The sequence below is a fragment of the Lithobates pipiens genome, unplaced genomic scaffold, assembly GCF_037356315.1.
Source record: "Lithobates pipiens isolate NorthernLeopardFrog02 unplaced genomic scaffold, aLitPip1_a1.2 Scaffold_1, whole genome shotgun sequence".
NCBI lineage: Eukaryota > Metazoa > Chordata > Amphibia > Anura > Ranidae > Lithobates > Lithobates pipiens.
Window position 1 is genome coordinate 216,960,449 of NW_027507685.1, and position 22,807 is coordinate 216,983,255.

Consider the following 22,807-nt stretch of genomic DNA (forward strand, 5'->3'; position numbering starts at 1 on the left):
GAGACGGAAAACAAGGCCCCCACAGAGCAAATCTCTGCCCGGTTACTAAAAGGCAGTCAAATGTTGCAAAGGTAAAGGCCAGTTTAACGCTATACAGGCCAGCCAAGCAAAATTTTTTAATTCTAGAAGTCTGCATAGAGTTATTATATTTGATAATTAGATATCTTTGTGATATTTAAACTGATTCTAAACACACGCTGTTTAATTTACACTGTCCCTGCTATTTCCACTGTATACATGGATGATGGCACTGTAATTATTTTAATAAAAAAAAAAAAAAACCTAAGTAAGTTTTTCCTAATGGATATACAGAGGACACAGATTTTTCCCATTCTGTTTGCAGGGAAATATAAGCAGGAGGAGCTTCTAGTCATCTGCTGCTGGTCACATGTTTAAAAAAAAAAACAGCCTTTGGAATAAAAATAAACAATTAATATCAAAAAACTGTTTGAAATCATCATATTAATATATATTTGAAAACAAATCTTTATTATTTTGTGGAAATAACATGGTGTGGGCAGATTTCTGCCAGTCACGCCTCTCCAGCCTGTGTCTTAGAGTAAGAGAGGTGAAGCCTCCATTAATTTACATGTAATATCCCGCCCCCATTGTGTTTAGCTGGTTAGTGGGCGTGGAGGAGGGAGGGAGTGGGCTGTCATTTACTACTGTGTATACACCCACATGTGTGACTCTATAGTCACATGGACTGCTCAGACGTGATAGGGAGGAAATGCTCAGCAAAGAAATTCACTGAAAACTGAGCATGTGCAGAGTTCACACCACAGATGCAAAATCCCTAGCTGCAGTGGGAACATGGACAAAAGGGGGAGATAGAGAGCAGCAGGATCAACCAGGTTTTTTGCAGAATACAGAAAATGAACTTCATAGTGACTGAGTGAATATGAGGCTGGGGTCACACTATTGCCGCATGCAGCTCCCAGCAGGGGTTCGGTGCGTCCCCGTTCACCATTTCAGATCCGATATCAGCCCAAATTTTTGGCCTGAATTCGGACCTGAAATGGACCAAAAGACGCACAGGACCCCTGTGCAAATTTGCATCTGAGCCGCAGCGGAGATATGGGAACCAGCTCCATAGAGAGTTAGATAGAGATATTTCCTATTTTTTTTATATTCCCCCAAATTTAACTTCATAGTTAAACGATATTGAAATCAATGTAATGTTGTTGGTTGCTCTTGTACAGATGATGTATGTTAATTATGGAAGAGGCTGTTCATTTTCCTTTGTTAAAATAAAATAGAAATGATAAAAAAATAAAAATAAAAAAAAGGAGAGAGTCAGTCACAATCTCCTACAATGCAAATTGGATGCGGTGAAACCTGCATCCAATTCGCATAGGTGTGAACCCAGTCTGAACAGCATGTAATACACCATTTATTGATAGTTTTTATGATGTGAGTTTAGTGACACTTTAAGACATCATATTGAGGTCAGTTTAGAGTGCCAGAAAATGTACATAAAATTGATCTGAGTATGATGTTATCCATCTAAAATGCATTATTTTTCTTTGTTAGCTTTTTTCACAGTAGCAAATATATACATAACAGACACACACATACATAAGGTAACTGTAAAAAACGTCAGAGATGTAAGCATATAATACATTAGAGATTAGATATTTGCCCTGTGCAGAAAATCAGGTTAACCAATCAGATTTCAGGGCTGTTCACAGCGGTAGCTGCGCTAGAACGCAGTGGCTGGTGGGTGTTAGGATGACAGCGGTGCTGATGCATCGATCCCGGCACATCACACTGTTTACTTTTTTATGCAATCTGTATTGAAATGTCATAAAATTGTCATTTGAAAAAGTTCTGTTGGCCACATCACAGTGCGGAGACAGTGGTTTGTGTTGTACCGCACTGTGCTGAAAGAGATAAAGCCTGCTGTACTATTTTTCAGTGCACACCACCAAATGCACTAACCTGATAGGAAACAAGGTGTTTTACTTTATTTTGGTGGGGGACTGCGCCGGGCATGGTCTGTTACTCTTCTTTATTGAATAACCCCAATGGCCCGTCATTTATAAACAACCATGAAAAACAGCTCTGGCTTTTAGAAAAATTTGAGTTCATCTTTTTACTAGCTAACAGTAATCATTCGCACATCTGGCGTTATGACACAGAGCTTTGTACGTTGCTTGGTGTAATGAAACTCTCTGACCGGCTGAATCTTCCTTCCAGACATCGATGAGTGTAACAGCGGACAACAACTCTGCACCAATGGAAGGTGCGAGAACACGCCTGGCAGTTACCGGTGTGTCTGCCCATCGGGTTTCAGCCTTAACGCACAGAGCAAAGCGTGTGTAGGTAATGTACCTGCTACTAAAGTATGCTGTTTTTAATTTTAACAAAAACCATGACTAAATTACTGAGAAGTAAGGTAAGATGTGTACACTCGTCTGTGTGCTACCTATATCTATGTCTTAAGCAATATGCACTCCTAAACCCTTTGCCCTATAACAGTGGTCATCAACCCTGTCCTCAGGGCCCACTAACAGGCCAGGTTTTATGTATTACCTTGGGGAGATGCAGACTAGAATACTGCAATCACTGAGCAGCAAATTATATCACCTGAGATGTATTTCAGTTATCTTGCAAACCTTGCCTGTTAGTGGGCCCCGAGGACAGGGTTGATGACCACTGCACTATAAAATACATACTCCTGAGCCCTGCAGTCTGTACTTCTGAGCCCTGCACCCAATACTATAAGGAATCCTGAGCCCTGCACCCTATTCAATAAGGACTCTTGAGCCTTGCACTATATGCGTTACAGATTTCTGAGCCCCGCATCTTATATAAAATGAACTGAGCCCTGCACCCTGCATGATACGGACTCCTGAACCCTGCAGCCTAGGCTATACAGAGTATTAAGTCCTGCACCCTACACGATACAGACTCCTGAACCCTGTACCCTGTGCAATATGCGCTTCTAACCTGTGCACTCTGTGCAACATGCACTCATGAGATCTGCTCCTGGTGCAAGATGCACTCCTAAGCCCTGCACTCTATGTGATATGGACTCCTGGGTCTGTACCCTGTGCATTATGTACTTATGAACCCTGCATCCTGTGCAACATGTACTCCTGGGCTCTGTTCCGTATGCAACATACACTGCTAAGTCCTGCACTCTATGTCAGCCTTTCTCAACATTTTCAATGCAGAGGAACCCTTGAAATAGTTCTCCGGTCTTGAAGAACCCCTGCTAAAAATTTGAAATCTACAACTCATGATACATTAGTGTGATGGTCAGTAAGAAGAATGGTCCTTACACTTGTGGTCATTGGGAAGAATTACCTCCTTACAGATAGCTAAAAAGATCAATGGAGTCAGTGGGAACTTATCTGAGAGGCAGAAATTGCCCAATGCTAAAGGAACCCCTAACAACCTCTGGAGGAACCCTAGTCGAGAATCACTGCTCTATGTGATACAGACCCCTAAACTCTGAACCCTGTGCAACATGCAGTCCTGAGCCCTGCACACTATGCAATACAAATGTCTGAACTCGGCACCCTATGCAATATGGACTCCTGAGCCCTGCATTCTATGCGATTTGGACTGCTGAGCCCTGCACCCTACACGATACAGACTCCTGAGCCCTGCACCCTAGGTGATAAAAAGTACTGAGTCCTGCAGCCTACTTGATTTGGACTCCTGAGCCCTGCACCCTGTGCAATATGCACTTCTGATTTGTACTCCTGAGCTCTGTTCCCTATGCAACATACACCGCTGAGTCCTGCACTCTATGTGATATTGACTCCTGGGCACTGTGACCTATGCAATATGGACACCTTGTGCAACATTCACTCCTCAGCCCTGCCACCTTTATAACACACCATCCTTAGCCCTGCACCCTGTGTAATACACACTCCTTAGCCCTGAACTCTGTGTGATGTGCAAGTCGTGTCACTTTACTTCTTTCCCCCCCGGGGGAGGAGGGAGGTTAAGTACCTGCATCTATTCTCTGAGAAAAAAGCCCTGATAGTTTCTAATAGCAAAGTTCTTTAGATCTTTCCGTTTTTGTTTTTTTACTCTTTTACATGTGGATGAGTATTAATACAATTAGATGGAAAAAGAATAACCCCTTGATGGCTTGTTATTTTACTCAAATTGCACTGTGGCAATATTTATAGGGTTAGCTTAGATGCAGACAGTACTTAGCGGAGTTGTTCTATAAAACATAATAGCTCAGTACCGCAGGTAATTACAGGAGGCGCTATGCTTGGTGTAATATTAAATCACGTTAGAATAATTTTCCCCCTATCTTTGTAGACATTGATGAGTGCCGCCTGACTCCAAGACGCCTGTGTCTGAATGGCCGATGTGAGAACACACCTGGAAGTTACCGCTGCGTCTGTCTGCCAGGGTATACCGCCAATGCACAGGGCACCGACTGCCAAGGTGAGTGTGATTATAAATGGTACTGAAGAGGTTAAACTAGACCCTGAAATTAATTTAAATTAATTTATTAAGACTCAGCACAAAGGATATTTTTAACCTAACAATTATAGGTTTTGTAAACCATTGCATCCATTAATACTACAGTATACTATACGATCTGATGTTTAAATCCAGAAACAAGAAGACAGTATATAATTGAACTAAATTGGATACAGCTGAGATAAGGCAATCCAATGAAGTGTGAAGCAGTTTTCAGTTACAAACAAAAGATCAAAGAAAAATATATACAGTATAATCTGAAATGTTTGCAGATACCTAAAACATCATGATTTATTAGGAACATTAATTTGACTTATATACTGTAGTATGGTATTTTACATGCATTATAAATGTACATATATGTGTCTCATGAGTCCTCTGTAAAATAAAATAAGATAGGTAACTTAAAATGAATCAGAGCATCCTTTATGCTGGGAAAAGCAACAGGTTCACTTTAAAGTGGTTGTAAACCCTTAGGTCGCGTACACACGGGCGGACTGTCTGGCCAACTAAGTCCGTCAGACAATCCGACAGACAGTCCGTCCTACTTTTGAATGAACGGACTTGACCACACACGATGAACAGACAGTCCGTTGAAAGCTTGCGCGATGACGTGTACAGCACGTACGACGGGACTAGAAATACGACGTCCAATACACTGCAATGCAACCTTCGGCCGTGTAAATCCTTTCTGAGCATGCGCCATACTTAGTCCGTCCAACTTGCCTACTCACGAGCGGACTGTCCGCTGAAACCAAAGTTGGACGGACAATATTACGGAAATTCCGAAAGACTAAGGCCGCGTACACACGGGCGGACTGTCTGGCCAACTAAGTCCGTCAGACAATCCGACAGACAGTCCGTCCTACTTTTGAATGAACGGACTTGACCACACATGATGAACAGACAGTCCGCTGAAAGCTTGCGCGATGACGTGTACAGCACGTACGACGGGACTAGAAATACGACGTCCAATACACTGCAATGCAACCTTCGGCCGTGTAAATCCTTTCTGAGCATGCGCCATACTTAGTCCGTCCAACTTGCCTACTCACGAGCGGACTGTCCGCTGAAACCAAAGTTGGACGGACAATATTACGGAAATTCCGAAAGACTTAGTCCGCCAGACTGTCCGCTGAAAAAGTCCGCTGAAGCCCACACACGAGCGGACTGTCCGCTGAAACTAAGTTGGACAGACAGTCCGCCCGTGTGTACGCGGCCTTACAAACCACTTTGACCTACAGGTAAGCCTAGATTAAGGCTTACCTGTAGGTCCAAGAAATATCTCCTAAACCTACACGGTTTAGGAGATATTTGCCAAAACACAGGCACCGCTGTCTACGGTGCATGCGCTGTAGACAGCGGCGCGCAGGCGCACTGAGCGCGCTGCTGTCAACGGCGATATGCCACGAGTGGCGGCTCCCGTGCGCATGCGCGGTAGTGACGTAATCGCGGCTTCGTCAAATGACAGCGGCAGAGCAGCGAGACCCACCGAGAAGATGGATGATCCAGACTACAGGGGACAGCGGTGACTTCGCTGGCTCCTGTGTCAGGTAAGTGACACATAATGGACTACTATGCGATGCATAGTAGTCCATTATGCTTTACCTTTGCAGGGAATCAAAGAGGAAGTAAACCCATCAGGGTTTACTTCCTCTTTAAAGCTGGCCTCCAGCAGCCTATACTTATCTTTGTTTTCATCTCATAAGAGGAGAAAAAGAAGCCCAGTCTAGTGGCCTGTACACAAGATCCAAAAATCGTATGAAAAGTACTGCTTTAGAATCGATTGTACGATAATCTGATCATTAGTACACAGCTTTCGATAGCTGATCATGACAGTTTATCTGATATTATGGTGCAAACATGAAAATTTTCCTCGTCCGGTACCAGTTTATATGATTTTCCTTTAGTCAGTACGGTTGTGGTCCGAAAATACAATACAAATACACTACAAATCATTACACCACTTCCGTATTTTTGTCCTGTCATATAATTTTCTTAACCTTAGTAACCTCGGATGGTCTGTTGTCTGATTTTCGGACCGCGTGTACGGGGCATAAGGCTAGTCATAGATGTATAGGTTTTTCCATCCATACTAAACATCTTCCCTGATTGCTATGGTATTCAGACTGCAGCAGATGCAGTCAATGGTATTCATTTACTGCATCTGACTAGACACAGTCATTGTTCAGTCAACAATTTACCACCTGGCTCCTTACATTTTTTCATTGAAGTTTGGTAAGTCACGTGGTGCCTACAGGACAACCCATCAGCTCACATTTTGGACAACTTTGCAGGTATTGGACAAGGTTTGAGCAGCATATGACCAGCTTATAGTGGTATTCCAGGTTGAATTACACATTAAATAGTTTGCCTGGGACAGCTGTTTCCATTAAAAAACAATGCGGCCGCTGTGTCTGCTGTAATAGATTATAGTAGCATTAGCTTCATACAGTAAGTGGTGCTGTGTTCTGGCAGCAGTAGGTTCAACTTCCTATATGTTGATGGAATTAAAGAGAATAGTGCTGAATGCTCCTCCACCATCCAGTAGAAGCCTTATTTTTCTATCAATAAATACAAGGCTTACTCTGATTGGTCAAGATGGAGAAGTGGGGGGTTTGAGTCACAATTTCCAACATAAACAGTCAGAGGAAGCTTTGTATTCATTCATAAAAATACAAGGCTTCTCCTTGAATGGTGGAGAAATACTTGGCCACACTCTCTTTCATACTGGTGAAAGAAGGGCTAACACCTGTATTGCTGCTGGAAAAACAATGCTGTTTAGTGTATGAAGATAATGCTACTAATGTACAGTCCATTATGGTACATACAGCGGCCAAATCCTTCTGTAATGGAAAATAGTTTGTTTGTCCCACCTTGGCCCAAACAAACTATTTAAAGTGAAATTAAACCTGAAATACTGTTTTAAGTTTTACATTGCTGCTAGTCATAGCTTACACAGGACTCAAGACTTTAGAATATGTTTTGTTTAGACCACAGTTATCCCTTAATAATTCCAACCACATTAACACAGTGTTCCTCCTACAGACATCGATGAGTGTCGACAAACACCACGTCCTTGTGGATCAGGCAGATGCCTAAACACTCCTGGCAGTTTCCGCTGCTCTTGTCCTGTTGGTTACAGGCTGAATCCACAAAGCAATGACTGCATTGGTAAGGTTATATGGTCAAGTCTTATTGCCATTGGCACATCTAAGACTTACTTCTACATTTAGTGATGAAGATGTATAAAATGTATGCCTTAACCTCCCTGGCGGTATGATTCATTTTGGTTTTAGGTGCTGAAAGCGGTACAATTATTTTGCATGGAAATTTGGCGTTTTATATTGTAGTCCTGTAATTCTTAGGAATAACTCTCTTAAATCTGTTCAAACCAGAGTCTAGAAGACATCCCGGGTATGATAAAGTTTATAATATAATAAATAATAATAAAAATGATTCAATAATGTAATCAAATCCAAAAACACTGAAATTTGCTCATTTGCAGAATTGTCGCTGTCATTAGATTTAGTGTTTGATGACGAATTTCCCCACAAATCGCTGTCCCTCAATTCTGCAAGTGATTCTAAATTATTATCGTTGTTTTTTAGTTGGTCTAAAATCACTTTTGACATAAAGGGACACTTTTTGGTTGCTATGGACAATCTCCAAATTCCAGGCAGAAAAAACTGTATTTATAATATAAAAGTGCACGCAGGGCATTGGACAGACCACTAGGGACAAAGGGGGTGTGTAATTTTTTTCATACAGTACTGTAATCTGTAAGATTACAGTACTGTGTGTGTTTTGTGTATTTTAACTTTTTTGAATTTGGCGCTGATCTCTGCTCCCGTGCACCATAACGTCGGAGGGAACGGAGCTCGGCGGCATTCGGGCACTGTGTGAATCGAGCGGAGGACAGCTCGATCACACAGCGCGGAGGACATCGCTGGATCCAGGGGACAAGGTAAGTAACTTCTCCCTGTGTCCTCCCTGTATCCAGCGATGCGATCCCGAGTCTGGCTCGGGGTTACCGCTTATGATAGTAAAATCCTAACCCGAGCCAGACTCGGGATTACCGTCAGGGAGGTTAATAACTCAGATTTTCCGTCAAAGGACTCGTATTGACATATAACATATAATTGACCCTAGACTGCCCACATAAGTGCTGTCAAAGTGGAATTTCTTCTTCAACAGAATTTACATGGCAAGCATTTCATAGAGGAACAGTCTCCTTCAGCCTTTTACTCAGTGTCACAGTGAGTGACGAATGTGATAAAAGTAAAGCCTGAAAATCCCCAAACTCTTTAGGGAGAATGGGGAAGCTGGTCTGAATTATGTCACCCTCATTCAAAACCTGGTACAAGACCTAAAATCTCCTGCATTTACTTAACTAGCCCTGGTAGTCAGCACATTTAACAAAAAACAGTCGGTTAAGTAACACAGAGGCATCATAAACCTTAATTAGTCCTGGATCTTTGAAGACCTTCAGATGAAGCCCTGTGATAAATGGTCAGGTTGTAAATGGTCTGAGGTGCAGCAATGTTAATTTCGTCGAGTAAAACCGACTAAAACATTTTAGTCGACTAACTTAATACCCTTTTAGTCGACTACAATATTATTAAAACTAAAATGACTGAGATGACTAAAACACAACTAAAACTAAAATGGAACTAAAATGCCATTTTAGTCAAAAGACTAAGACTAAAACTAAATTGAAATTTGATGTAAAAATGAACACTGGTCAGCATTGCATGTTCACACCTTAATATCATAAATAATAACATTAGATTTTTCAATCCAGCAGTACATAATGAGTTTGGAAATTGTAGAGAAATACTTAAATAATGCATTATAATTTAACTACACCCATTAGATTTTAGATGATTAAAATCAGTTTTAATTGACTACATTTATTATTTACTAAATTTATTTTAGTTGACTAAAATGTACTGGAGATTTAGTTGACTAAATACGACTAAAACTAAAACAACTGCAGAAGACTAAAATGGGAGTCCTAAGAGTCCTAAGACTAAAACTAAATTGAAATTTGCTGCCAAAATGAACACTGTTGTGCAGTCTTGGAGTACACATCTGTGAAGCTGGGATATTGACCCATAGCTGAACCCCCTATAGCCAAACATCATATATATTCCATAATTTCTATGGAAAGGAGTTTCCTTCCTACCTTAATGTAGAAGTAGATACAACTCAGACACCAAACACAGCTATATTACAAGGTCCAGAAGGCTGGTAAGACCGATTAGACCTCCTAGGAGAAATATACACCATATACTTTCTATGCCATGTTTCGCCTGATAATTGATATGCTGGTTTTAGTGTGAGCCCTTATCTTATGAAAATACAGAATTGCCCAGAATAGTTAACACAAAGGGGGGTTTTTGCTGGGCACTATAAAACACTCCAGCACACCAACAATACCCCTCAGACCTATTGATTGGGTACGGTAGCTCTGCACCACTCTGGCTGGGGGACACGAAAGGTAGCTGAATGAGCAGCTGGCAGATCTCATTTTAATATAGGAACACTACGTAGGAATACTAAAAGTCACTCTATAAGGACAAGTGACTCTTGCAACATCAGATAGGATATACTCCTCAAATAATCCAAACTTTGCACTGTACCAAAGACCAAGTGGACCCTACTTAAGTGTGCTTCACTTTTAAACCGGTATTTCTTTGTTGAGTATGCCTTTTTTGTAATATTTTTTTCTGTAAATATGTATTGCAGTGTTTTCTTAACTTTACATTATACAATATTTAAATATTGTTAAGCTGAATCTCTGAGTGCTTCAACTGGAAATTAAATAATTCTACCCCTCTGAAGAAACTACCATACTGTAAAACCTGTTACATTCCTGTGATAGACATTTTTAAAAGCGTTTCCATTAAAACAGTTGGTTGTATATACCATGTGTGTGTGAAGGGTTAACTCCTCAGTTGACCTACCCCAATAATGGTCAATCTCAGTTTGATGGTGCTTATTAGAGGAGCAAGATGGAAAAAAGGGTGAATTCGGGGGGGGGGGGGGGGGGGGGGACGGTATAGTATACATGCCACACTGGCTAGAGAAGGTAATCACTTCTGGCACTAGGACAGTCATGGCGAACCTTGGCACCCCAGATGTTTTGGAACTACATTTCCCATGATGGTCATGCACTCTGCAGTGTAGTTGGGCACCATGGGAAATGTAGTTCCAAAACATCAAAACATCTGGGGTGCCAATGTTCGCCATCACTGCACTAGGAACTCTAAAACAAGTGATATGTTGTATGCCAAGTGTATGTATACCCAAAACATTTTTATATAGTTGAATAAATTGGGGAAGAATTAGAACCCCTAGAAAGTCTTTTATTTCTGTCTCTGATGAGATTCAGCCTCTCTTATTGTGCTGGTCACCATTGTCAACAAGACAGAAAGTGATCATAAATCCAGGATTTTACAGTTGTCACCAGCGCAAGAAGTAAGTGTAAATCTTCTAATGCGAACACCTGTTTAGGTGAGAAAAATTTCCTTCGCTTTTCAAAGATTTCTCCCACTTCCTGTTGCTTCTCCATGACAGGATTTTATACGAGAAATCGCCCAAACGAGGCACAGACAGAAAAAAAATTGACAGGGATTTAAACCCTTCCTCACTTCATCCAAACCCAAAAAAAGTTTGTCTATACATAAACCATAACCTTATTAATTGAAAAACACATAAATAGACGCACAAATCAGGATTTTTTCTTTTACATTTTCTGAAGGTTTATTTGCACGTGGATTGAAACTATGAACCATCTTTCATGGAAACAATTATCAGTGTAATGTTCCATTTCCTCTAACAGACATCAATGAGTGTGAGAATCCTGGAGCCTGCGCTGGTCAAGAGTGTGTCAATACACCAGGGTCATTTCAATGTCGCCAGTGCCGCCTCGGGTACAGACTCCAGAACCGGCGTTGTGTGGGTAAGGACATGATTATTGATGTCTTGGGGCAGACTAAGACTAAAGAGCTTTCTAGTTTTGTCATTGAAGTGATGGGGACAAACAGTTCTTTTATGTGCCTCTCTGTCTAGATATCAATGAGTGTCAGACCGAATCCACTTGTGGGCCTAGTGGAAAATGTATCAACACTGACGGCTCTTTCAAATGCGAATGTGTGCCAGGCTTCCGTCTGAACAGCGATGGAACTCGGTGTACAGGTTAGACCAACTATTAATGGCATACAGGGTGGTTTTACAAAAGGTAGAGAAAAGGAATTGTAGAAGAGTAGCATGAAGAGTTTTGCTGTTATTATCCTAGTTGGCTAGTAAAATGACATATGGAATCTGACTACTTTTCCACTTCTCATAAAGTATTTGAACATGAAGAAGATATGGTCTTGGGTAACTGTAATGTTTCTGGTGTATTAAGCTGAAAATTTTATTTTGTTATGTAGCATGGTCTAAGGCTGTGGGTTTAGTTCTTTCCAAGCTTTAATTGGGCGACTGATGTGTCACTCTGTAGTTCCTTTGCATGGTGTAAATTCTTGCACAAGAGTAATTACCCATTACACACATTCATAAGAGATCCATGCCAGTGAGAGGTCCTGTCACTGTGAGAATATAGGAAAACGTGGCACAGGATTTGCATTTAGGCCACAAGCCAAGAGACAGAGGGTCTCACAGAGGTGTCAGAGGTGCCCCAACCAGGCGCCAGGAGACAGGAAGTCTCACTCCAGGAGTCAGGTCGGCTCCTATCAGGGTGTCAAGAGAACCCCAATCCATAGGCCAGAAGTGAGCCGTGCAGCAGGATGCTGCAACTAAATGCTAAGAGAGCAAAAGTAATACAGGATTACCAGACACCACAGTCAGAGGGACTGGTAAAAGGAGCAGCGGAGCTGCCAACAAACGAGCCAGGTGGCTCGGTATTTTCATTGTTTGGATTATGTGTGGGAGAAACCCCTACATGTGCAAATAATGTGCATGTGAACCTTGAGTTTATTTAATAAAAGTGGACTGCTATGCCCTAAAGTACAGTTTTGGCACAACTTGCTGTAAAAGCACCTACCGCTTTTATTTAATCTTGCCAATGCCACACTTTAGAAAAGTTCCAAGTTTACTGTGGTAACGCTTAATAGAACAACAGTCATTCCAGGTAACATTGGCACATGCCTAATGCAAGAGTTATAAATGGTCTTCAAGGGAAGAGTGACCTGTGCCCACACCATATAGCAGAACATGTCCCAGCCCTCTTCACAAAGAGGGATGCCATGGGTTTGTCTTACCTTCCATCAGGGAGCAGATCCTGCTTTCTTCTAAGGGGAACGAATGCTTGCTTCAGGCTAACCCAAGCCTACATTGTAACACTGTGCTGGGTTCACACAAAAAGGAGAAGTTCTCAGTTTCCTCCACGATACTGAATGGTTCCAACTAAATAACCCACACACTAAAGTCCATCTATACGCTATATCCCTAGTTCGGAAATGACAAGGTGGAGCCATGCCTGAACGAGGCCTTGCACTTGCAAAAGAAATAACACCATGAGTTGTGAGGACATACAGTAGCTTTATACAGAGCCATACCATGGGGCTAATTACTGGGCCAAAAAACAAGGTCCTACATCCTAATACAATATTACCTTCCTTCTGGATGTATTAGTAGTTTCTTTGCAACAATAACATTCCTCTCTTGCGGATGTTCCTTCATATATGGCTATTGTATTAACCTTTAACTTGGTTTGCTACAGACATTAATGAATGCTTGGAAGGGGAATACTGTTTTCCACGTGGTGAATGCCAGAACACTGAGGGCTCCTATAGATGTGTGTGTGCAGAGGGCTTTGTCACCAGTCCTGATGGATCGTCATGTGTTGGTATGATCAATTTTTTTTAAACCTTTCCTTATTTCATCCTTGTACTTTGTAGTGTCAGGGGTGTGTAAAATACACAAGGTCACTCAATTTCTAGATGTCATTGCTTGGTCTAAGTTCACACCATGGTTGTCTGATGCTTCTTCAGCGTTGATCCTCCACTCATATGCTCTAGTCTGTCACTTTTTTATGTCACATCCAGTTTCTACCTGATGGATAGCATACTTGTCCCATTTAGCCTTCTGTCCAATTTGCCAGAGGTAGGGTATCTCCACCAACTGAATTCAACTCAAGATTGCCATGAATCACAGCTGTAGGTATGCGTAGTGATAAGAAAATCTGATGTACAGCCAACTTACGGTAGTTATTTTGCCTGTGTCCTTCCCAATAAAACCCTTGTCCTATAATGTCCTGATATTACAGCTATTCTGCAGTTGACTTCAACGTCTCTCCTTCTATCGTATGCTAATGGTAGACACCAGGTATTTGAAATTGTACATTTGCTCTTGAAGGCTTTTAAATGTTATTATAGTTTTTGTCTTCTACACACTTGTGGACTCCATTTTTGGTCAAATTTTCTTCCTATATTTTGAGAGTTTCCTGTAGATATTTTTATGTCGTATCTATTTTGTGTGCTACCTTAATTATATTTGCCCCCTTCCCATCATACCGCAAGGAAGTACACACCTAAGAAGCAGACAAATGACAATTGTTAGCACCATGGCCTGGTGTTTTTTTTCTCTGTATTGAAATCCATAAGGCATACACCAAAGGCCATCAAATGAGAGCAAATGGAGAGTAAGCAATTACTTACAGCATATTAGAATAGGTAAATACCAGAGTGTAATTGAACAATTATGGAAGGTTTTAACACCAAAGAAAAACAGATAAAGTTCCTCTGTTGTCTGGAAAAATGGTCAAACATTCCCATACACACACTCCTAAACCTTGTGGACAGCCTACTCAGAAGAGTTGAAGCTGTTATAGCTGCAAAAGGTGGGCGAATGCAGTATTCAACCCTATGGACTAAGACTGAGATGCCATTAAAGTTCATGTGCCTGTAAAGACAGGTGTCCTAATACTTTTGGCAATATAATGTATATTTGTGTTTTCCATCCTTATTTCCTATCTTTTCTCTCCAAAAAGAAAATTAGTGGAGTCTCAGATATACCTTTAATTTGCCAGCTTTAACCATATTTCCATTAAGACTATTTTTTTTTCCTTTATGCTGCAAAATCTGTTTAGAACAAGTCTCTGCTATTTTTCTCCTTAAGTCTCCTTATTAAAAAAAAAAAAAAAAAACATAACCCAACATTTGGGCTTCATTAGGGGTGATAATTGTGCCAAAACGTGCCAGTGCTTAGTGCAAACAAAGTAATAATAAAAACATGTGCATTAGGCACTGACACAATTATCATCCGTGATAAAAGCAAATTTAGTTGTAAAACATGTTGAGTTGTGTGGGTTTTTTTGGGGGTCGAGGGGGATGTTTGTTTCAATTCTCCTGGAATGTAAGCTTTGGCCTTGTTGAGAAGATGTATCGTAAGCTATATGGGCCATGTTACATAGTTACATAGTAGGTGAGGTTGAAAAAAGACACAAGTCCATCAAGTCCAACCTATGTGTGTGATTATATGTCAGTATTACGTTGTATATCCCTTTATGTAGCGGTCGTTCAAGTGCTTATCTAATAGTTTTTTTAAACTATAGATGCCCCCCACTGAGACCACTGCCTGTGGAAGGGAATTCCACATCCTTGCCACTCTTACAGTAAAGAACCCTCTACGTAGTTTAAGGTTAAACCTTTTTTCTTCTAATTCTAATGAGTGGCCACGTGTCTTGTTAAACTCCCTTCCGCAAAAAAGTTTTATCCCTATAGTGGAGTCACCAGTATGGTATTTGTAAATTGAAATCATATCCCCTCTCAAGCGTCTCTTCTACAGAGAGAATAAATTCAGTGCTCGCAACCTTTCTTCATAAGTAATATTTTCCACACCCTTTGTTAGCTTTGTTGCCCTTCTTTGTACTCGCTCCATTTCCAGTACATCCTTCCTGAGGACTGGTGCCCAGAACTGGACAGCATACTCTAGGTGCGGCCAGACCAGATTCTTGTAGAGTGGTAGAATTATCACTTTATACCTGGAGTTAATCCTTTTTTTAATGCATGCCAATATTCTGTTTGCTTTGCTTGCAGCAGCTTGGCATTGCCGATCATGAGAGCTGTTGAACCAAGTCTCTGAAATCCCCACAAAATCCAAATCCTCTTCGTACAACAGTATCTCTAGTTCACCCATCTTGTCCGCCAGGCTCCTGCCATTGATTAACATACCACGTAGTTTAGACCGGTCGCATACTATCCTTTTATTGGGTGTTCCGAGATTGCAACTAGGACTTGTTACTATACTTACCTCGGATTTATATGCTTTTGTCAACCTACCACTAATGCCCCCAATACTCCCCTCTGGACTTCCATGCTGACTACCTCTACCTCTACACCCCCCCCTCTCGTCGCCTATTTTCACAATGCATACTGGATCATTAGACAATGTACTGTATGTAAAGTGCACATAAATCTTTTAACAATGTACAATAAATTGGACTGTTTTTATATAACAAAAAAAAAAAGAAAAAACGTGATGGTTTCCAGCCCATGGGAGAGATATTTTACTGCTGTTTAATGGAAAGACTGTATGTCTAATATTCTTTACATCTGATTATATGGGACCTCCTTAACACTGAACAGGAGATCAAGTCAGCCTCTGAACCTCTTGATGTCCGCCCCTCTTTCCTGGGTCCACTCTTGTTGGCTTTCCTTCTCCCATTGGGTCCTGCACCACACAGTGCCAATCAACGCCTAGTCATACAGTGTTATATATACAGTATTTTCTTTACCTTGGTCTCCTGAAGAACCTTTTCCCACAAAACACATTGGGCCATGCCCCCAAAATCACAGAAATCTATCTACATTTTGAGAGTACATTCTCTCCTCTGTATAGAATATGTTCATTGATGTTATGCTGGTGATTTTTCACAATCCAGGGTACTGTATATATGCTGGGTGGTGAGGGCCATGTAAAATTTATTTTTACTATACATACTGGATCATTAGATAATGTACTTGAGCAGAAGGTGCATTTTATTTTTTTTAACAATGTTAAAATATCTATGTAGCACTAACCCCCGAAGGAGCTGTTGGTTTTTGTTGGGCTTACCGTTACCTCACCTGTTCACTGTGTCCATCTTAGCGGTCCCGTTGTAGAGGGGATTAAAGAATGTTAGCTCCGACACTTAGTCCTTTTTCCAAAGATTTCTTTGAAAGAACATGAATTTTGCAATAGAGGGATAGAGGGTTAGGGGGATTCAGGTACCTTGTAATTGCGGGTTAGAGGTATTTCCTTGATCCAGAGGACAAACAGCTTCCACAGGCTCAATCTGGCAACCACTGGATAGGCCTCTCTCACTGACCTAGCAGCGGATGAGATGCTCGAACAAAGTCTCTGCCACAGACTTGCCAATTCAATGGAATCGTTGTGCAATCCTCTGCCAGAGGAAAGCACAACCAGCAACTTGTTGTTAAAGAGTTGTCGCACAGTACCAGTTTCTTTCAGCCAATCCGGCGGTACTGTGTGATAGGTGACCCGGGATGCGTCCTCCAACTGAGTCTCCAGGCTCTTCCAGAGATACCAACCTTGTTGCTTGGTCCTCTCCTGACCCAAGGCTTTTGGGCCCACCCTTTCAGTTGAAAAGCCTCGGGCCAGCCGGCCCGAGACTTAGAGAAAGGCAGCACACACCTCAGGCCAGGAGGGCCATGAGGTCGGGATAACAAACCCCAAAAATATGGCACCTGTACCTTAAGTACCCTTAACCAGAATGCACAGTGGGTGAACCACTCCCACTGGGCTGTTTCTGAGTAAAAGGGATACCCAATGCACTCAGCCTGTTGCATTTCCAACGCTTACCGGTGGTGACAGCGACACCCACGGCCAAGTGGAAACTAGCACTTCCCAGCTGAACTGTTACAGAAACCAGAACTTTGACATAATTAGTCATAATAATGAGCCAAACTGCAGCTTCAGACAAACTTAAAGCGGGGTTCCACCCTAAAGTGGAACTTCCGCTCATCGGAACCCTACCCCCTCCGGTGTCACAGTTGCCACCTTTCAGGGGGAAGGGGGGTGCAGATACCTGTCTAAGACAGGTATTTGCACCCACTTCCGGGCATAGACTCCCACGGGAGTCTATGCCTCTTCCTGTCCCAGCGCGCTGTCTGCTGGGACACACACGACAGAGACAGCGCGGACCATTCTTATTGCGCTGCACGACTTGCGCATGCGCAGTAGGGAACTGGGAAGTGAAGCCGCAATGCTTCCCTTCCTGATTCCTTCACTGCCGGCATCGCTGGATCCTGAGACAGGTGAGTGTCCATTTATTAAAAGTCAGCAGCTGCAGTATTTGTAGCTGCTAGCTTTTAATAATTTTTTTTACAGTGAAATCCCTCTTTAAATTTACAAAAATAATAGCATCTGTATTGAAAATACCAGCGCTACATCTATAATGTGTGTAAATCTTTTTTTCCTGGGAAATTGCTATCACCACTTTAACCACTTCCCCCGGGTAGACGTCATATGATGTCATTTACAGTACTTTGAGTGGAGAAATCAGGATGATGGGTGCAGCTACAGGTATCATCCAGATATCTTTTTTTTTCAGTCGGCGATTCCCTACAGTGTAAAAAAGCCATCTTAGTGCCTGGTTAGCCGCTTGATTGCTTTTACAGGCAATGGGAGGGGTTATCCAGAGCCAGAGAATTAATCCGCCGGTGGTTTACCATAGAACTGGCTGTGGACCAGAAAGTTCCTGGCCATTGCTATGACCGTCGGAAGATAAAAGCGACATCATGACATTACTTCCAGCTCTGGCAGAGATATACACTTCCATTTCTTTTTTTTTTGCTGGAAAACCTGAGATCAATTAATTTAATTTTTTTTGTACCTCGGGCTTTCCAGCATGGAGGAGAGATGTGGGGACTTTTCTAAGAGTCTCAAATGGAGATTTTTAAGTACTGTAGTTTTGCACTATTCCAAGAGTGTGCGCAATTTTAAAACGTGATATGCTTGGCATCTATTTACTTGGGATAACATTATTTTTTACATTATACAAACAAGGTGTGTGTATATATATATATATATATATATATATATATATATATATATATATATATATTTATATTTATATATTGTGTTTTTCTTATTTTTTTTATTCACTATATATATATATATATTGTTTGGGGGTTCTGAGTAATTTTCTAGCAAATAAAATGATGATTTTTTTACATGTAGGAGAGAAATGCCAGAATTGGCTTGGGTGGCACTGGTGATCTAGGGGATGTGGTGCACTATTTACGTACCAAAACCATTTTCAATATGAATTACATTTTGCTTATAGTAATAGTTAAGAGTGCAGTACTAACTAAAAAGTAAAAAAAAACTGGGGCGTAACATGTCAGGTTTTCACATCAGGGTGTAGTTTCCAAATTTTCCCAAAGATGCCTTTAGTAATCAAAAACACAAGTTTTAATGCAGATGAATAATTGTTTTCCAGCAGTAAAACAAAAAAGATATTGTTAAGTTTAACAAAGTGAGATAATACACAAACAGAGACGCCAGTCGCTCAGCATTTTATTAGGTCACAGTTGAGGTCTGCCTCCCGAACTAGGCGTAACTGTTGAGAACAACAGTATCTGACATCTAGCATAGAAGTATTTGGATACACTGTTTTTCTCTTAAAGGTTCTACTTATTTGTTTTACATTATGTGGAATGCAGAAAACTTGCTGGAAAATGCAAAGTTGGGCAGGAGCACTCAAAACGTACACTTAGGCCACGTACACACGATCGGAAATTCGGCCAGCAAAAGACCAATGAGAGCTTTTGGTCGGGAAAATGTGACTGTGTCTATGCTCCATCTGACTTTTGCTGGCCGAATTTCAGCCAGCAAAAGATTGAAAGCATGTTCTCAATTTTTCGGTGGGAAAAAGTTGGTATCTGAAAATCCGTTTGTGTGTATGCAATTCCGACGTGCAAAAACTCACGCATGCTCACATTCAACTACGAGATGAAAGCTATGGGCTACTGGCTATTGAACTTCCTATTTTTAGTCCCATTGTACATCACCGCGTTCTTGACGGTTGGAATTTGGTGTGACCATGTGTATGCAAGACAGCTTGAGCGAAATCCCATTGGAAATTCCGTTGGGAAAACCATCAGAGCTTTTTCCGACCAAAATTCCGATCGTGTGTATGGGGCATTAGACAGGAACATAGAAGCAGAATATTTTGGTTGGAGCAAAGCTTTCAGAGGTTTTCAAGGCTCACTGCAAATGTATTTCCAAATTTAGAATAATAGTAGAAAGCTCAGTACACTAGTACATAACAGAGAATTAATGGTGGCTAAGGGTTAGAACCTACCTCATGTTGGAGATAGTTCCCTTTAGGTGCTTCTTTAGCCTTCTAGAATCCAAACATATATGCTAGGTTATTGTGTGTGTCTGTGTACTCAGAAAACTATAGGAAGCTCATATATACACTATATTGCCAAAGGTATTGGGACGTAATGGCATCCCAGTCTTAGTCTGTGGGGTTCAATATAGAGTTGGCCCACCTTTTGCTGCTATAACAGCTTCAACTCTTCTGGGAAGGCTGTCCACAAGGTTTAGGAGTGTGTCTATGGGAATGTTTGACCATTCTTCCAGAAGCGAATTTGTGAGGTCAGACACTGATGTTGGCCTGGCTCGCAGTCTCCACTCGAATTCCTCGCAAAGGTGTTCTATTGGGTTGAAGTCAGGACTCTGTGCAGGCCAGTCAAATTCCTCCACCCCAAACTCACTCATCCATGTATTTTTGGACCTTGCTTTGTGCACTGGCGTGCAGTCATGTGAGAACAGGAAGGCACCATCCCCAAAATGTTCCCTCATAGTTGGGAGCATGAAATTGTCCAAAATTTCTTGGCATGCTGATTCCTTAAGAGCTCCCTTCACTGGAACTAAAGGACCAAGCACAACGCCTGAAAAACAACCCCACACCATAATCCCCCCTCCACCAAATGATTTGGAAGAGTGGCCCAATACGTTTAGCAATATAGTGTGGATGAGTGAGTTTGGGGTAGAGGAACTTGCCTGGCCTGCACAGAGTCCTGACCTCAACCCGATAGAACACCTTTGGGATGAATTAGAGTGGAGACTGTGAGCCAGGCCTTCTTGTCCACATCAGTGCCTGACCTCACAAATGCATTTCTGGAAGAATGGTCACACATTCCCATAGACACACTCCTAAACCTTGTGGACAGCCTTCCCAGAAGAGTTGAAGCTGTTATAGCTGCAAAGGGTGGGCGAACTCAATATTGAACCCTACAGACTAAGACTGGGATGCCATTAAAGTTCACATGTGTAAAGGCAGGTGTCTCAATACTTTTGGCAGTATAGTGTATTTGTGCAGTGCAAATAATGCAAGTGCATTATGCGTTAATCCTCATTTCATTAATGCAGTCCCAAAAATTGGACTTGTCGCTGCATTGTACTATGGTCCGTGGTCATGTTTTACAACACTCTGCAAAGCACGTGTCTTGCTTTAGTGGGGTTGGGGTGAAATTCAAAATCGATGTAACGTGTTGCCATCACATGCTTTGCCGCAATGCATAGATGTAAATCAGCCCTAAAAGGAGCAGGGACTAATATGAAAGGTACCCTCTAAAGCTAATATCAAATTTGTCAGTGTTATAAAAAATAAATGGCAGAGGCTGTAGATAGGAAATGTTGATACCTTTCAATTTGTGATTTGTTCATTAAAAGTGTTCTTTTCTTTCCTGACCAGACAAGGATGAATGTCTGCAGGGAACATTCTGCCAAGGGGGCCGGTGTACTAATACTGTTGGGTCATTCCAATGTGCTTGCCCTACAGGACTTCGAGCCACTGCAGACAAAGTCAACTGTGCAGGTAGAGTTGGGCAGATTCTTTATATTAATGATGGTCAATAGTAATGAGCCAAACCTACCTGGTTTAGGTTCCAGGTGGATTTACCAAATTTCATTGACGTTTGTGTGCCAAATCCTAACACCACTGAACTAAATGGGAGCGGACTGTAATGGCCATTTTCTAGGCTAATAGGGATTGGCAGACAAATGACATGGAGGGGGGGCTGGCTACTGCTCTGAGGAACATGTACCAGGCTGCATGTTCAGATAAGGATCTGGTATGGATTTTGCGGGGACCTCATTTGTTTTTCTTGTTTTTTACCTATGGGCAGGGATAACTCACTGGATGTTAGGACACTGGCGTCCACCAACTTTCTAGCAACCAGCCTTAAAGGAGCTGCTATGATAGTTATACCGCTCCTAATTGCTTTACTTCCTGCTAAAGCAAGAGGTTTGGCTTGGTTCTCTGAACCTCTGAAGAAGCGAAATTTGGTCCACACGTGGGTTCAGACCAAACCAGGGGCGTAACTATAGGGGGTGCAGCAGTCGTGACCGCAACTGGGCCCTGTGATGCAGGGGGCCCATGCAGCCCCCTCTACATATGGCGAGCAGCAGCATAGGCAGCTAGGGGTACCAGTGTACCATGCACACGAGTGGCTGGAGGTGGAGGGTGACTAGCAGAGCTCAATGCTCGACTATCACACTGGCTGCTCTTTAATTGTGCATTCCTCGCATGACCCGTGTCCTCGGCTGGCTCCTCAGAGTACCCCTCTCCTGCTCCATGCATTGCCACTCAGTCTGATGTCTGTTCTCCCCAGCCAGAGTCCCACCCCCCCGAGTCCAGCCCACACTGCACTGCATACTTCTCCCGGGTAAACAAACTTTAAGCACACAGATGCAGTGCAGCCCTATGAGAGCCGGCTCCCAGAGGACACTGCAGGCTTGTGTGCCAGCCCCCCTCCTCCCCCGTCATACACAGATGATGAAAGGTCTTTCTAGGAGATATGCTGATCGCCCGTCCAGCACACACTTGATGGAGCCCAGGCCAACATGGATGAGTGCGCGGCCTACAGCTTGGTCATGGTGAGTGAGAGGACCCCATCCCCCACACACCATTACATACCCCCTCCATCTCCCCCTGGGGACAGGGACCCCTTCTCACGTGGGGACAGGGACCCCTTCTCACCTGGGGACAGTAACTTGATCTACCTTGGAGAAAAGGACCTCATCTCTTCTGGGGACGGGGACCCCATCCTGCCTAGGGACAGTCCCCCAATGGGGCACCTAGAAATAAAAAATAAAAAAAACTGCTGAAACCAGTAGTGGAACTACAGGGCTCACAAAGGTCATACCTGTGACCACGCCCTGGAGTTCCACCGCCGGACTCGGAGGGAAGGGCCCTGGCTGGGGTTAAGGGGGGCCCTTCATGGTTTCTTGCATCGGGGCCCTGAAGGTTCTAGTTACGCCTCTGGACCAAGCCAAGAGCTCATTGCTGTGATCAACTTGGTAAATGTAGGGACCTCAAATACCTCTC

At 42.3% G+C, this 22,807-nt stretch overlaps 1 protein-coding gene across 1 annotated transcript in view; it reads left to right on the forward strand.

Annotated features, from left to right (window-relative positions):
• The window catches only part of LTBP4 (latent transforming growth factor beta binding protein 4), a 343,681-nt gene that overhangs the window by 287,921 nt on the left and 32,953 nt on the right, over positions 1–22,807 (forward strand). The window contains exons 16-22 of the mRNA XM_077482606.1: positions 2,200–2,325; positions 4,288–4,416; positions 7,504–7,629; positions 11,303–11,422; positions 11,533–11,658; positions 13,184–13,309; positions 21,173–21,295. Of these exons, the coding sequence (XP_077338732.1) occupies positions 2,200–2,325; positions 4,288–4,416; positions 7,504–7,629; positions 11,303–11,422; positions 11,533–11,658; positions 13,184–13,309; positions 21,173–21,295 (876 nt within the window). The remainder of the gene's footprint in view (positions 1–2,199; positions 2,326–4,287; positions 4,417–7,503; positions 7,630–11,302; positions 11,423–11,532; positions 11,659–13,183; positions 13,310–21,172; positions 21,296–22,807) is intronic.